At 37.6% G+C, this 17,428-nt stretch overlaps 1 protein-coding gene and 1 long non-coding RNA gene across 2 annotated transcripts; both read right to left on the bottom strand.

The window, feature by feature from the left end:
- Window positions 1-2,055: 2,055 nt before the first annotated feature.
- LOC120421377 (uncharacterized) lies at window positions 2,056-9,003 on the bottom strand. Its single transcript, XR_005605970.2, has 3 exons — window positions 8,879-9,003; window positions 3,181-3,312; window positions 2,056-3,112 (listed from the first exon to the last, which is right to left on the bottom strand). It is a non-coding gene; the product is annotated as an uncharacterized LOC120421377 (long non-coding RNA).
- A 6,530-nt stretch (window positions 9,004-15,533) lies between these two features.
- LOC120421359 (chymotrypsin-1-like) lies at window positions 15,534-16,543 on the bottom strand. The gene is made up of 3 exons (XM_039584546.1): window positions 16,385-16,543; window positions 15,802-16,325; window positions 15,534-15,731 (listed from the first exon to the last, which is right to left on the bottom strand). The coding sequence occupies exons 1-3, from the start codon at window positions 16,437-16,439 to the stop codon at window positions 15,585-15,587; spliced, it is 726 nt and encodes a 241-aa protein (XP_039440480.1). The 5' UTR covers window positions 16,440-16,543; the 3' UTR covers window positions 15,534-15,584.
- Between the last annotated feature and the right edge of the window lie 885 nt (window positions 16,544-17,428).

Here is a 17,428-nt window from a genome sequence, read left to right on the forward strand (position 1 = left end):
CAAAATTTGGATTAATTTATTTTTTCTACCTGTATTGCGCAATTGAAAACTTTAAACGGCCGTATCTCAAAACACCCCATCTTATTTTTTTGATTTGACCTCACCAACGTGTTCCCCGGCCAATTTTACATAAGAATCACTTATCGACAGAAAGGAATATGTTTCGTTCCAGAGATATCGAATTTTTAAGTTTTGAGTATTTGAGATTACCTACATTAGCTTCATTCGCCGCATATACTAGAAGCACTCAGGAGCACTTTTTAATAATTACTACCTGATGTTGTGAAAAATTATTAATTTATTTTTTATTTTTATAATTTCACGCAATTTTCAAGTAGCTAATACCTTAATAATTTTTTTGTTCAAGGAATATTTATTGGGTTATTTTGAATGTACCGTTTTTTTACGAGTTGCTAACCGTTTTAGAGTACCTCGAGGCCATGACTAGGGCCTTTATCATGAGCGGTAGCATAATAGTGCCATTCAGCAAAAACTCCAAAATCTGCTTTATGGTTCAAAAGATGGATTATATTAAATCGATTTTTATATTGTGAGCCAGCTCCATTTAATTAATGGATGGTTTTGGTCAAAGTACACTTAGTAGCCGTATTGTGTTCCAAGAATCCGAAATGATAGAAGAAAAAAAAACATTATTGTTCGGACGGTGTCTAAATCATCGCTACTAAATTTTGGGAACTAGCTGAACTTTGTGATTTTCTTACATTTTTCAGTTTTATACTTTCCAGAAATCCTTTTCCTACTCCTTGTGATCGTCCTTCACTAGAGTACAACGTATCAACAAATTTTATTCATTTTAATTCATATTTTTTACTCAATAATGTATCGTGCACTTATTGTTCAGTAAATCTTGCAAGTAACAAGATCAATTGCATTTTTCTGCTCGCTGCATCGGAATCCAATTCTGCCCTGTACTGTGTGTCGTTATTGCTCTATCCTGTGGGTTAGCACAGAAATTCATCTCATTTTTTTAAGCGGATAAACATTTGCGATTTAAGGCCTTTGATCATTTTCGAAGAAAATTGATCATCACTCTAAATTGTTCTGTACTGAATTCAATTTAACGAATTTCTGCACCAAATGTAATCAGCATGTGCCGGTTGTTGCCTTCTTAAAGGCACTGAAAGAATTGTTGGTCTAAATCAAATGTGTTTCAAAAGTTACATAATTCTGAGGTACAATCATTGACATCCTAGTTGGCAATAATTGATCAATGGCGATTTCCATAACTTTGCAATTATTGGGATAATCATTACCAAAAGGAATCAGCTTGTTTAGGGCACTATTCTAAAAAACTTGTAAAAGAAATGTTGTCAAAATATTAATAGCGACGCACAACTTATATCCAGAACGAAAAATCATGGCAAAGATGGAAGTCTTCACGTTAACGCCAGATGCCTACAGTGTTATACAGTTATTTTGCCCAATTTGCTAAAGATTATTTAATGTGAAATCTTATTCCAATAAATGACCAGGTAGCAGTTATTGAACAGCGCTTATGAGTGCTTCTAGCAGATGCGGCGAATGAAGCTAATGTAGGTAATCTCAAATACTCAAAACTTTAAAATTCGATATCTCTGGAACGAAACATATTCCTTTCTGTCGATAAGTGATTCTTATGTAAAATTGACCGGGGAACACGATGGTGAGGTCAAATCAAAAAAATAAGAAGGGGTGTTTTGAGATACGGCCGTTTAAAGTTTTCAATTGCGCAATACAGGTAGAAAAAATAAATTAATCCAAATTTTGATCTCGGAAATGGATTCTAAGTCCAATTTCCTTCAAAATTGAGTCTAAGACCGACCTTCTAAGATTTGTGGTTCCTGAGCTATCGCCGTTTGAAAATAGGGGTTTCGCACAAAAATCGCCAAAAAGTCGATTTTTTGGGGAGGTACAAAAATAAAGGGGGTGGTCCGATTTGGATGAAATTCGGGATTCTTGCATGTTTCGATAGTATCAACAGCCCTGCCAAATTTGAGCAGGATCGGAGAGGGTAATTTTCAAATGCTGTTCCGCTTCAGCTGGAATGACCCATATGTTAATTGGCTGACAACAGTTGTCTCGTTCCCATCGATTGCCGGCTTTCATACACAAATAACCTATCATTAGAGCGCCAAATTGACAAAGTGAGTTACTCTGAAGCAGCTATAATCAATTTTACCTTACTTCAGTATGCAGACACTTAAGTGAATATAACTTTTTTTTTGCTAGTATCATGCAAAGTCCTGAAATTGCATGCCCTCTCCTTCACCATTTACCATTTCATGTTCGTAAAACTTTATTTTTCCATTTCCCGCCCAATTCTTACACCCCACCTCACCTGACTAGCTATTATGCTAACCAGCCGTCTCATTAGTACACCACACAAAATAGAAAGAAAAAAATCGAAAATGTTAATGCACTTCTGGCTGGACCCACTTGTTACAAGCCACGCTAGAACGAGGTGGCATGTTCTCAACACTGCACTCTTCGCAATCACTCAGCTCTCCATCTTCTCGTGGTGCCACGCGATAGCCATCTCGCGACTGAACCCATTCAAGTGTACCATTTTACCCCGCAATCAGCCAGTCCTGGTTCCGATGACGACTGCGCTGACTGACTTCTGGACTTCTGGCAGGTAGCTGTTAACCCTCAACTAGAAGTCGTGACTTCTTTTGTTTTCTTTACTTTTTTTTTTGCTAGTTTATGGAATTTGATCATGATTTCAATAATTTCTTTTTTGTAACATTTATTCTGTAATGTTGAAATTTGTTTTTCGATGGATCTTCTGCAACTACAGCTAACAATTCTTAAGTTTTACCACAAATTCAATTCGGTAGAAGGTTAACAGCCACTAAATTTAGTAGCAGTTGCCGTTTGGGGGTGGCGTTCTCCCCCTCAGTAACGAGCGCATGGCACGCGGCTGACTTTAGAATAATGGTAACGCATTAGTTTGGCCGGGTTATGTAACACAGTTCGTAGTGCCACTTTCCGATCCAAAATCCACCTGAAGGAGAGGTTCATGGGGCACTTCAATCCGTCCTCGACCCGCCGATCAACATCACCATTATCGCGGGCGGTCACTAGCCGAGAGAGTTCGACAGCTTTTTCGACACTGGAAGTTCAAAAGGTAGAACTAAATAAAAACCGTTCTCCCCCTCATAAAGCAAGTGTTATGCTTACTGGACACGAAGCAAGCCGCGCCACACTGGGGCAAGGCGCGCGTGGCAACCACGTGTTATATTTATTGCAGCCTGCTAGGACTTTCGCGTATCGTGGTGGATAAGCGGCGCGTTTGTCAGTCTAGCCGACACACTGTCTTATTTATGATTTGAAGGAGGTGGTTAGAAGTCAGGAAATGTTAAGATATGTAATGTGTACTACGATATTACTTTTGGGGGGTGGGATGAGAAATGAGTTCAGGAAATTTATATTTTTTTTTTTGTTCTCTTAAAACAGTAATTCCATGTCAAATAGGGAAACGGTTGTAACCGAAACTCTCTCATATCATTGACTCAACTGCTCGAAAATAGAAGTTTTTTGAAGCAAGTAATAAAAAAACTGGATTTAATAGCTCGTGTAAAAAAATCGAAAATTATTGATATTTCGGAAAATTTAACGGCTTTAGAAAAGCTAGCGCTATGTCATCTCAAGCATTCCCCACCATTAACGGCTCTGGCAAACTTCCTCAAATTCTTGAACCCCTTGGCCCTGGTCGTCATCCTCCAAAATCGTTGAACCTGTTTCGTTCTGGTTCCGAACGGACGACACCAACAACAACGAAAAACGCACGTCACGTTGCCCTTTTCGGCCATCCGCAATAGCCTACTATTCTGACCGCCACCATTGGTGGCTGCAGCGCCGAAGAATTCGGAACGTGCGTCCCGGCGGGAAGTTCATTGACGGCACACAAGTTTTATTATTGTTTCCCCATCCTAGTAAGCGCGGAGGCCCACCGTCTTACATTTTTTTGTTTAACTCCGTTTAGTTTTTCGCCACAGACCGCCATTATAACCACCGACAAACCCCGATCCGTCTGAACAAGAAGTGATAAAATTTGGTTTTCATGGACTATTGCACTCATCGTAGCAGGCCGGTGGGTGTATGTGTGTGCAATTGGCAATAATGCTGGGGAGGGGAGTTCAGGCCAAGTTGTATGCTAAAAACCAATGGGGCACGACGGGCAAAGGCTCGAACGCAGTTGGCCACCCCACGACGCTCTCAACACCACCCACCGGCTGCTTTGATCGCGCGTGGCGCAAACTTGGTGGAGATTAGAAGAGGGAACTTGTTTGATCCATCGGCGATAATCGTTTACCTCCCTCAATCATGAATATTAAATTTGAAGAAGAAAAAAGTGCAAACTACTTTTTTTCTTTAATTTGTGTTTGTGTTCTAACACCTGTTGTGACAAGTACTTTTCCCACAACATAAAAGCTCATATGAAATTGCGTCTTACTTTGATGCTAGGGAAAACATTTTCAAATAACTAAGGGGAACGGCAAGTGTTTCAATCGCACACCTAATGTTGGCATATAAGCACTAGGTCGTTCGATTACAGTTCCTAAAAGCGTTTTCAACTAATATCAAGCAGAAAATTGTTCAATGGGAAGTTAGCAAGCAAGTTATTATCAAAACATAACATTGGACGGAATTAGATCCAAATCCAACCTGCCAAACATACGAGAATTTTCCCTAGCTGACGTTGGATTGTTTTATATTTATTTATTTTGTTGCTAGTTTTATAATGAAAGCACATGGAGAGGAAATCCACCACAAATTCAGCATAGAGTATTTGTTTGGTAGTTCCAGCCAAGGTTGGCTAAAGTCGGTACTTTGTGAATGAAAGAAAAATAGAGCACGCAATGTAAACAATAACAAACATGTTTGGTTTGGTTGACCATTTTGTGTAATGCCCCGAAGTTTTGTTGAATTTGGTTGGCGGAGTCCTGAACTCCTGAGTTATATTTACAAATTTTGACTGTAGCCGAGAATGTACGTGTGTCAAACGAGTTCTGACCTTAAATACCTTTGACCAGTGGTCGCACTTACAGCAGTGTTCAGGGTGTGACAAGATAGCAAGACAAGAGTGAATCTTCTTTCATATGAAAAGTGGCAAAAATGCACGGAGTTTTTTCGATTTTTATAAAGTATCTTAGGATTGAAATCGAATTTTGGGAATCTGTGAAAGTCAAAATGTGAGTCATTGTGAGCTGCACAAAATGGCGTTCTTAATTCAGTTTGCACTAAAATGCGTTTGCGACATAATAGCATGACAGCTAGAATTTGAAAATGAAATGCCTTTTTGTGCACTGTTTTAGTAATCTTTCAACACGGAAAGAAAAAGATTTAAAATTTTGCGTTGAAGATTTTTACTAGGCTGCCCAATTTCCGATTTTAACAAAAGGTTATTCTGCATCGGAATTCGGAATCTTAACAGTTTTTCGATTTGTTGGCCTCAAATAGAAATGGTAACTCCGGAATTGGTAACCAGTGGTCACTGGAGGACACAACCGGAATATGCAAGAAACCATATTAACCCTGTACTGCCCAATTTTTTTTTTTGAAAATTTTTATTTTTCCCGTGTTCAGGAGGTCATTTTGAGCAACTTTTGTTCTACGAAAAACTTTACTTCTCTTGTTTTATGTTTTTCTTGTTTCATTTTTAGTATTTTAATTTGCATTTATCTTGTTTAGTTTATGTTTGTTTTTGGTAGTATTTGGCCTACTCTACCACCGCCTATCATTACATTTTGCCTATCTAATTTTTTCATGTTTTTACAGTAACTTTTTCAATTTTTTGCATGTTTTTCACATTTTCTGCTATAAAATGGAACCATTATCATTTAAATTGTAAATAAATGCATAGAGGCATAGTCAGGGGCACTAGAAAAATTACTGCATACTTCTTTTTACTTAAAATATAGGAAATGTTAGTAAAAAACACAGCCAAAGCTGACCCCTAAAAAAATTACATTTTTAAAAACATTGGCAAAGTCACATAAAACAAGTCAAACTTCCAACCCGAACATTTTCCAAAATTTTTAAAGTTCTTCTTTCCAATGCTTTTTGAAGATCAAAAATTGGTTGAAAAATGGATTTTTGGCGATTTTTTAAATCGAAGCCCGTCTAGAGGCGGGGTTGGGTTGTAGAGGGTTAAGCGACATATCAAACTTCATGAAATTGCAAATCATGGATATCTAAAGGTTTGCCGACGTGTTGGTTTGATTCACTAAAAAAGTATTGCTAAACATTTTGTAAATGGGTCATTCCATCCGAAGCGGAACAGTATTTGAAAATTACCCTCCACGATCCTGCTCAAATTTGGCAGAGCTGTTGATACTATCAAAACATGCAAGAATCCTGAATTTCATCCAAATCGGACCACCCCCTCCATTTTTGTACCTCCCCAAAAAATCGACTTTTTGGCGATTTTTGACCAAACCTCCTAGTTTCAAACAACGATAACTCAGGAACCACAAATCTTAGAGGGTCGGTCTTAGATTGAATTTTGAAGGAAATTGGACGTAGAATCCATTTCCGTGATCAAAATGTTGATTTATTTATTTTTTCTACCTGTATTGCGCAATTGAAAATTTTAAACGGCCGTATCTCAAAACACCCCAACTTATTTTTTTGATTTGACCTCACCGTCGTGTTCCCCGTCCAATTTTACATAAGAATCACTTATCGACAGAAATGAATATGTTTCGTTCCAGAGATATCGAATTTTAAAGTTTTGTGTTTTCGAGATTACCTACATCAGCTTCATTCGCCGCATCTGCTAGAAGCACACAGGCGGGCTGATCAATAACTGCTACCTGGTCATTTATTGAAATAATATTTCATCATAAATAATCTTTATCAAATTGGGCAAAAATTAACTGTATAACACTTTAGGAAACTGGAGTTTAATCGCGAATGTTAATCTGCCCAAAAAAAAAATTAATGAGGTGAATTTCTGTGCTAACCCACAGGACAGAGCAATAACGACACACAGTAAAGGGCAGAATTGGATTCCGACGGAGCGAGCAGGAAAATGCAATTAATCTTGTTAGTAACACTGAACAATAAGTGCACGATATATTATTGAGTAAAAATATGAATTAAAATGAATAAAATTTGTTGATACGTTGTACTCTAGTGAAGGACGATCACAAGGAGTAGGAAAAGGATTTCTGGAAAGTATAAAACTGAAAAATGTAAGAAAATCACAAAGTTTGATCTGCTGCAAAACGGCTAATTCCCCAAATTTAGTTGCGATGATTTCGACACCGTCCGAACAACAGTGTTTTTTTTCTTCTATCATTCTTGGATTCTTCGAACACAATACGGCTGCTGTCGTCACGTATAATGATTTTTTTTAATGTACCTGTAAATGTAAATGTAAATGTACCTTGACCAAAATCATCTTTTAATCAAATGGAGCTGGCTCACAATATAAAAATTGATTTAATATGATCAATCTTTTAAACCATAAATCAGATTTGCCAAATTATGGTAAAGTGTCAATAATAAACTATAATAATAATAATAATAATAAAGCAGGTTTTGGGTTTTTTGCTGAATGGCACTATTTTGCTACCGCCTATGATAAAGGCCCTAGTCATGGCCTCGGAGGTACTCTAAAACGGTTAGCAACGCGTAAAAAACGGTGCATTCAAAATAACTCAATGAATATTCCTATCACAAAAATAGATTGATCAAGGTAGGGGAACAGCATCTAATTCCAGCGTTCCTATAATGTTGCCATATCAGCGCTTTGGCATTCAATTACAGCTGATAAAAGCGTTTTCAACTGAAATCGAGTGATAAATAGCTCAATAAGAAGTGACCATTTTAACCATTTGAATAAATATTTGCGTAAAATTATAAAAATATAAATTAAATTAATCATCTCCCAGAACACCAGGTAGCAGTTATTGATCAGCCCGAAGCGGCGAATGAAGCTGATGTAGGTAATCTCGAAAACACAAAACTTTAAAATTCGATATCTCTGGAACGAAACATATTCATTTCTGTCGTTAAGTGATTCTTATGTAAAATTGTCCGGGGAATACGATGGTGAGGTCAAATCAAAAAAATAAGTTGGGGTGTTTTGAGATACGGCCGTTTAAAATTTTCAATTGCGCAATACAGGTAGAAAAAATAAATAAATCAACATTTTGATCACGGAAATGGATTCTACGTCCAATTTCCTTCAAAATTCAATCTAAGACCGACCCTCTAAGATTTGTGGTTCCTGAGTTATCGTTGTTTGAAACTAGGAGGTTTGGTCAAAAATCGCCAAAAAGTCGATTTTTTGGGGAGGTACAAAAATGGAGGGGGTGGTCCGATTTGGATGAAATTCGGGATTCTTGCATGTTTTGATAGTATCAACAGCTCTTCCAAATTTGAGCAGGATCGGAGAGGGTAATTTTCAAATTTGCACTTTTTCGTGCACAGTTAAGATGGAATGACCCAAATATATTTTTGTTTTAACAGTACTCACACTTACAAGTATTTTGTTTTCTTTCTTTTCTCCGCAGACGCATGTTCCAGTCGGACAACTCCTAAACCTCGTCCACCTAGTCCAACGGCTAGACCAAATATCACATTCCACACGTACAAGTGTCCACCGGCGTACGCAGCCTGGTATTGTCTGAACGATGCCACATGTTTCACCGTCAAGATCGGTGATTCGTTGCTGTATAATTGCGAGTAAGTTTTGATCAAATCTCTCTTAATGCATACTTGATCTTACTAATTTGTTTTTCTCTCTCTACGTTTTAGGTGTGCGGACGGTTATATGGGTCCTAGGTGTGAATATAAAGATCTAGACGGATCTTATCTGCGTAAGGATAACTGTTTGAAGTTGGTTCTGTTTGCGTTACTAACGTACTTTCTTTCCTCTTACAGCAACTCGGCCTCGAGTGATGCTGGAAACTGCAAGTATAGCTAGTGGTGCCATTGTCGCGGTGGTCCTTGCGACGATAGTTTGTTGCTACATCTGCGTACACAAACACCAGCAGAAGAAAAGACTGGAACTGGAAATCGCCAACGGCGGCGTCGACACGGTGGACGGCGTAGCGGTGCTGCGAACGGTGCGGAGTGACCAGCCAAAGCGGCCGTTCGGTTCGCACCACCTGCGGACGATACCGATGAGCGAATCGTTGAAACGATAGAGACACTAACTAGCAAACAATCTAAGCAAAACAAAAAAGATGCCTCCTCGGGATTGACAAACTATACATTGAAAAGACAAATTGCCTTCAACAAACAACAAACTAAAACAAGAGCAAGAAGCTCTATTGGACGCCTTATGGAAAGTTTACAACAAAAATGGCAACATGTTTCAGTGCAACTTTATACTGCCATAATCCTAACAACATTTTACAACAATCTACCACATAAGAATGGAGCAAACTTAACAACCAACAACTAAACAAAAAAGGCGTATAACATTTTCTGATATATAACAACAGGTGCCTATACTACTAGAATACCATTTGTGATCAGGAAAAAAAGTTAAAAAAAAAATCAAAAACAGAATGACGTCATTCAAACATTTGCAGCAAACATTAAACTCACGAGCTGATTTGGATAAGCTCGTCGGACATTAAAAAACAGAAACATTAAACGCATGCAAGTAAAGTAACCTACAATACCGTCCCAAAAGGGTTCCATTTGGCCAACATGGAAGAAAGAGGAAAAAATCGTGATAATTCATAATAGGATTTAAATTTTTATCCTTTTAACCACGCCACATTTTTTTATTATTTAAAAAAAAAGTTGCCGAGGCGGCCAGGTTGGATATTTTAGCTAGACTTGGTATTTAATTTCAATTCGAAACAAGAGAAGTAACATTATCTTGCCAATTTAGGAAGAAATCGAAAACCAATTTTAATCATTTCTTTAATGTGCCATCTTCTCAAATTCGGATATCGTTTTGCGTGGTTTCCGTTGCTTCACGTGTGCTGGCGGGAGAGGTGCGCGCGAAGCAATATTCAACTTAAACGCTGACAGAAGAGATCAATAGACACACACATTCAAAAATGCACCCAACAAACGTCGAATAAACAAGTGAAAAGCACGCTCGCCAGAATTGTTAGGCCATTGCTCTACGGCAAAGTAGACGATTTCTCGTCAAAAAAAAATAAAAAAAAAACACCCAAAATACCAGACTATCACAATTTCATGCCAAAACATGAGAGATTGTACGCGATCTTGTCTCTATTCAACTCCCCGACTTTTCCTCAACCCCGATTAGTAGCAGCTTATTATTATTATCGAGTTAACTATTTAATTATTTATTTTAGCTACTTCATGCCCTCCGTACACTGTTTGAGTTGAGCATACATGTTGAAAATCTAAGATAATGTGATAGTCTGAACGAACATTGCTGCTTCAGCAGTTGTTCTTACGTTAAAGGCAGTCTCTGAAAGGAAGCGAAAAATACGACCTGTACATTTTATAAACCACAATGATTAACAGAATAAACTGAACAAACAATAGAGAGAGGGACGAGAAGGGTAGAGCAATGCAGGCAATCGCAGATAGATCGTCGAAAGTAATTAATTTATACACATCTTCATTAACTAAAAAGAAAGCGAGCAGGCAAAATCAAATGAAAATCCATGTAAATATACTTTTCCAAAAAGAAAAAAAACCAGGCTGCAGCAGAAGATCGACACTCACACAATCGTCATTGTATGTATTGTTTCTCCTTAGTTTAGACAGATATTTTAAAGCATAGGTAGATAGATACGTTTTTATTTAATTGCTTACTTCCGATAAGTTCTGGTTTCAATAGGTCGAAAAGTGAGTGAGTGAGTTAGTGAGCGAAAGATAGAACCCCACAAGGGGGGAGAGAGTGAAGAAAGAGTCGTCCTGCTGTAAAGACAAACAAACGAACGAATATTTGGCTGCTTTTCTCTCCGGTGTCTAATGCACTAACAGTATTCATGTTGCAATTCCAGAACACGAGCAGCTACGGTTATTTTTAAATATAACAAATTGTCACTCTGTTTGTTTTAAACCAATTGAATACTTTCGAGTTTCGAGCTACAGACATTCCTCCAGTTGAAATTGTATTGTATTATTAGGGCACCGGATTAACTTTGAAGCAGTGCAATATTTTTGTACCAAAACCAATTAAATGTGTACTATATTGAGTTGTAAAAATAGAACAATCTTTTTTGTATATTTTGAGCTTTAAATAAAATTATCAACATGTTTTGTTGGTCATTATCTATTAATAAATCATACAAAAGCATACTCTTAGTTTCGATTTCATTTATTACCATTTCTAAACTTTCCGAAACAAAGACCGTGATATAGGGGAAATATGCCCTTTCTAATCAAACACCTATCTTCGTCATATGAAGAGCTTGATGCTCGATTAAAGCTCCAAAAATACTATTTAGGTTATAAACTTACCAGCAACAGCACCGCCTCAAGTAAGCACGCAAATTTATGCCATTTACTGGCCAAAAAGATCAAATTTAATGCACTTTTGATCATAATTTCTATTTTGCGAGCCCATTTCTCCTAATTTTGGTGGCACACACATTCACACGCAAGATGAGCGAGTCCACGAACAGGGCATACCCCTTTGTATGGGACGTCGTTTGGACCTCACCAATCTGCCTGACATTTTCAGGGGTTGTTTGTACATATAAAACTAGCATCAGGCCAAAATATGAGCATTCTAGTTCAACGGGAAGTGGGGCAAATCGGGACACAAATTTTGAAGGCTCAAAAACGTAAAAAATCTTAAAAAGGCTGTAACTTAGGCAAAATTCAATTTAATTTCAAAATTCAAAATGAAATGGGCTTGAAAAATGCAGCAAAATGCAGGGAGAAGCATTCCAATTGGTTAAATCTAAAGGGAGTTATTGGCATTTTAGTGAATGAATAGCATAATTTTCAAACTCAAATAAAAAAGTGTTCCATCCAGATATCAACTCGGTTCGACCTGCAGCTTGTAGGGGACATCTGGGACTACCATTTGATACTGAGAACGCTTTGGGTAAGGCAGTTTAACATATTAAATAGACACTTAGGTTGTAAATTTTTGCTCGGTGGAACTCTTAGATCAATTTTTTCCGGTGATGATTTCATCATATTCGTGTTCCTGAAACAATATCACAATAGAAACATCCACATATTTTCATCCATTTTAAACCTTTAAAAAAGAAAGTTAATTCAAGTTCGTTTCCAAGGATACTAGATGACACCAGAAAAAAGCAGTTTCTTAACACTTGTAGCACCAACGGGGTCAAAACTTACGCGAAGCACCAAGGGGGTCAAAAAAGTTGGAAATGTAACTTCAACTGGCCGTATCTCGGCGAAAACTCAACCGATTTGGATAATCCTTGTTGCATTCAATCCGGAAGGATGTCAAGAATCACCTACAACAAGGTAGATCCAAAACAGATGCGTCTACCCTAAGTTACAATGAAAAAGGCATTTCCAACTTTTTTTCCAAGGGTTCAAAGAGCCGGTGAAGTTGCATTTCCAACTTTTTTGACCCCGTTGGGGCTACAAGTGTTAATTTATATATAGCCTTTTTAAGATTTTTTACGTTTTTGAACCTTGACTTAGAGTGCTCATATTTTGACCAGATGCTAGTTTCATATGTACAAACAACCCCTGAAAATTTGAGACAGATTGCTTTGCTCGTGGACTCGCTCTTAACGAAAGTCACCAAATATCTTTTCACTTGCGCTAACGATTTCAAAGCGCTTAAGATATAAAATTGCTTCCAACTACCGGCAACATGTTCTTTTGCACATTAGTAAGTCACTCACTTGAAAAATAATCCCGAAACATGTAAATAATTAGCAAGTGCCATCAAAAAATCAAACGCGCCAAGTCTTTTGACGTTTGAATTTTGACGACCCATTCCAATCGAAGGCTGAAGAAAAACCGAGCGAGAAGCGAAGGCAAATAAAGAACAAAGGGTGGCCACCAACACCACAAGCAGCGCCTATTGGACTGAGCCAGTAGGGTCCCTACCAATGACTTGCACCTATTATAAAGTGTGATTTAACTTTTATTTATTCTTGTTTAGAGCTTTTGAAAAATCTTGTTCAGGTGGGGCAAGTGTATCATATGGATTTTTAGAATGGAAAAAAATACGAATTGCTGCAACAACATATTTTATTGGGAAATAAATACATAAAAGTACTTAAAACTGATAAACAAAGGATAAAAAAATTGTCCATACAAAATATAGGGATATTATGAAAATTAACTATTTATCATCTAAGTAATATTTTTTTTCTTCAAAACGATCAAATTTTTAGTAAAATAATATTATTTAATCTAAAAATGAAAGAAACGTTTCAAATACATTCTAATCTGATGTACCTAAGTAATAAAGGTTCAATTGTTAGCAAATTAACATGTTGTTTCATGCATTGTTCCTCTTGCCCCAACGGGTTGTTCGTCTTGCCCCACTAGTTGAATAGAACGTACAAAAAATCAAAAATTTTAAAATATTTTTTTAACGTTAAAAAACAGAAGTTTTTAAAAACTTGTTCTTTCAAAGTCTAAGTCAAGACCTGGAATAAGGTGATTATAAAAAAATCCGATAGATTTTTAACGTTTTGAATGGGTTATAACTAGCATTTCCTTAGCTTGTTACACTTGCCCCACTTTCCCCTATTTTTCCAACGGAACAAGAATCACGATTACGACGATTTACTACGTCTCCGGCAGTGTAATAGCCTGAAGATAGACTACGACAGTGTACCTGACACGTTCTGTTGGTTTCGCTATTCGCCGCATGGAGTCGTAATGAATGAAAACTTTCCTCATTCGCGCTTGGGCAGTAAGCACTTACCCCACATAATAATCATTGACGATGATTTCTATCATTTAAAAGTATAGACAAAGTTTTAATTACAAACCACATTTATTGTAAGAATATAATTATTGAGGTAAGATTACTCAACATGGTCGATTGTTTTCAGAGAAAACTCCCCAAAATTTGGGAGCGAATGGTTGAGTCCACACTTTACGCATTGCATTGGTTTTTTTTGTTATTTGAATTCTAAGGGGGGGAGTGGGGCTGTAAAAAAAATCCAAGCATTGGGAGGGGGCGTAGGGATAACAAATGTACAATTTGGAGGCTTATGGGACCATCCATAAACCACAATTGACCCAAAAATGACAATTTCCGAGTTAAAAACACGTTTTAGACCAGTTTTAGAGATTTTTCTCAAATCTTACTAAATTTTTTTGTTGGTTTGAAAAATTTAGTGGAAAATAAAAATGGTAAAAATAAAAATGTTAAAAAGAAGGTTTTTCCATACTAGTGTGTGTGTTCCAAAGTGTGGACGCAACCAATCGCTCCCAAATTTTAGGGAGTTGTTTAGGGGCCTAAAAGCAACAAAAAAACATGTTCTGAAAAATCGACCATGTTGAGTCATCCTAATGGCCACGAAATAGCCGACCTGAAATGGATCCTTTCGGAGCCTTAATAATGATAATTCTTTGCAATGTAATTTTTCGACAATTCTAGAGTTTTTTTTTAAAAAAAGGTCCTATAAACCTTTTTGGGCGTTTTTATAACCGCCTTGAGTCAGGGGTATTTCTACGATTTGAACAACATTTAAAAAGTGTTGTCTGGAGTAGATGTTAGTCACTCAGACTCGTGTTTGATTATGGTGAATTTGGTTTTTTTAATTATATTTCAATTTGAATGTTATGATCTCGTTTAATTCTGAACGCAAAAAGACAACATTATTCGTGCATTAAATGAAGAGAATATATACAACAATGTAGTTCAAAACCAGTTGACAAAGAGTGACAGCAACCTCACAGGTGCTACAACCGCCAACGAAGAGATCCATTTCCCGCCCCTTAGTGAAATGTTTACCTCGCTGTCACATTGACGGCATTCCACTGATTTATTTATATTTATCACCTCAAAGTGAGCAGCGCCGAAGAATGTTTTGATGCGCTTTCGAGCCAACACGAACCCCGCCCAAAAAGCGCACTTCCTTTCGCCTAATTAGACAGTGATGCACTCGCGTTGGCCGGCTTTGAATTTATTGTTTGCGGTTATTAGCTACGGTCAGCGAAAACTGGCAATTTGGCTAGGATATCTCAATTAACTATTTTAGTAACGACCAAGCGTAGTGGCCACCTTTGGCGCGAAAATTCGTTTCCAATGATGACAATCTCGGATGAGTCGTTCACACCTTTTTAGCTGTTGATTTTTGCTATTTTAGTTGCCTTCAGCACAGAAAAGTTGAAAAAGTGGAAAATTTGGTAGGTTGAATATTACGTCTTTTTTTGAGTAATATTACATAAAAAATGTGTAAAAATGTGAACCTGATGAATATTCATCAAAAACTGATGAAAATTGATCATTTTCTGGGGTAAAATTAATCATTTTTTTTTGACACAAAATCTGTCACCATTTCCTGATGAATATTACCATAATTTTTTTTCTGTGAGGTTCCATCAAGATATTTTGTAAATCATCAAGCTTATTTGAATCTCTTGACAAGAAGTCGAGCATAACTGAAAGGGACATGAAAGACATTGTTCATCGTAGAAAATGTTTCATCGAATAACTACTTTATTTGTTGATTTTAGACAGCATTTCCAGTTATCCAAGCATTGAAATAGAAAACATCAACGAACACATCAGGGGCATCCCCACTACATTGCGTTCCATGATCGTAAATTCCAAGCAATTTGCCGTCAATGTAGTTGATCAAAGGACCACCTTCGTCTTTCTGCAATTGAAAACCACACGAAATGTGCGATTATACCGAGCAACTCTCAATTGAATTTATCCAATCTTACCGCACAAGCTGCCTGGCCATGTTGAATTTGCGCGCAAATGAATCCGGTTGGTAATCCAGGAACTTTTTCAGCACAATCAGCCACACTCAGTGCCTTCTGGTTTAATGTTTGCAGAATGTTTGATTTGGCAGATGAACCATACTTTAGCGAACCCCAGCCGTAAAAGATCGTCGGAGTTCCGGTGGTAACGGCCGCATCGTTCAACGTAACGGCCTTCACGCGATTCGACGTTACGTCCTTTTCAAGCTTGAGCAGGGCCACGTTGTTTACACCAGTTGTCGTATCGTACGAAGGGTGCACCCTTTTCACAGTCACCATAACCCGTTCTATGTTGGTCAGCAGCCGATGAGATCCCACGAGGACCTTGAGATTGCCAACGGTTTTATCGTTCACGCACGAGGCCGTCGTTAGAACCCATGCGGCTTTCACCAGAACACCACCGCAAATGTGCGTCGGACTCTGAATCGATACCACCTCATATGCCAGGTTGGGAAGCGCTGTTTGACCACCCACGATGCATTCCACTGGAAAACATTAGAATTACGCTCGTTTTTCTACCCAGGCAAAAAAATGTTAATCTCACCAGTCACTACTCCTAGCAAAGCACAGAAAAGTATAGCAAGCAATTTGTTATCCATTTTATGGAGATTTAAATTCTGAACCGATGGCGCTGAGCGAGAATTCTTCAAAACACCTCCAACTACTGGACAATTTCACAGTGCGAACCATTCATTTTATAAACATTCGAGCCTGGCCAAAAACAAGTGGGTGATGAAAGCAAATAAAGCAATTAAAAGTATTTTCAAACACTTCAGCTCTGTTTGAGCTGATAACGTAAGTCAGGTGTGTATCATCAAAGACCGATACAAAAGATTGTGAGGTGAATTTATCTGACGGAAGCTTTTTCACTGAAGGAATAGATATCGTATCTTCCCTAGCTTCGATTACTAAATCCAATTGTTGAACTGAATCATTGAAGAATTACTGAAAAAATCATCGTAGATTACAGTGTTTCTCCATAAGGGTACAATTATGAACCATTCGTTGACTTCATAACTCCGGTAATTCAAAAGCAATAATGGAAAAAAATAATAAAAAGGGTAAAACAGAATTTTTAAATGTCTCATTCTTTTAAAAGTACAATCACCCCACATATTCGGAACAGTTCACAGATCGGCCAATGCTCAAAAATGCAAAGAAAATCGTTAATTGAACATAGTGATCAGCTTTTACCTTCATATGAACGCTTTTCTTGTAATCTTTCGATAGATGTACCGACTGTATTTTTTATCTTTTACAGCAAGTTTTAAAAGAAAAACATGGACACACATTTTTCTTACAGATGCAAACAAACTTTGCGTTTCTCCAGGTGTACACTTTTTTTTTTTGCAAAATAATGACTTCATGCACTAAAATCATTAAAACTAACGCTTAGTTATGTTTAATGAATAGTCTTGTGAATTTTTGTGAAAATATCAGTTAAGTTCTGGTGTTCCCGCCCGTGTGGATCAATCGGACCGCGCACTCACAATCCAGAGGTCGCCGGTTCGAATCCCGCGGCGGGCGCTCTACAATTCTTTGTGTAAATATGGGTATTCGGCGCCGTCGCTCCGTGCCATACTTTCAT

The sequence above is a fragment of the Culex pipiens genome, chromosome 2 (genome assembly GCF_016801865.2).
Source record: "Culex pipiens pallens isolate TS chromosome 2, TS_CPP_V2, whole genome shotgun sequence".
Lineage (NCBI taxonomy): Eukaryota > Metazoa > Arthropoda > Insecta > Diptera > Culicidae > Culex > Culex pipiens.

Coding starts and splice junctions, on each gene's coding strand:
- LOC120421359 (XM_039584546.1), bottom strand. CDS start 16,439: ATGGATAACAAATTGCTTGCTATACTTTTCTGTGCTTTGCTAGGAGTA. Junction 16,326..16,384: donor TTTGCTAGGAGTAGTGACTG/GTGAGATTAACA, acceptor AATGTTTTCCAG/TGGAATGCATCGTGGGTGGT. Junction 15,732..15,801: donor ATGGCCAGGCAGCTTGTGCG/GTAAGATTGGAT, acceptor TTTCAATTGCAG/AAAGACGAAGGTGGTCCTTT.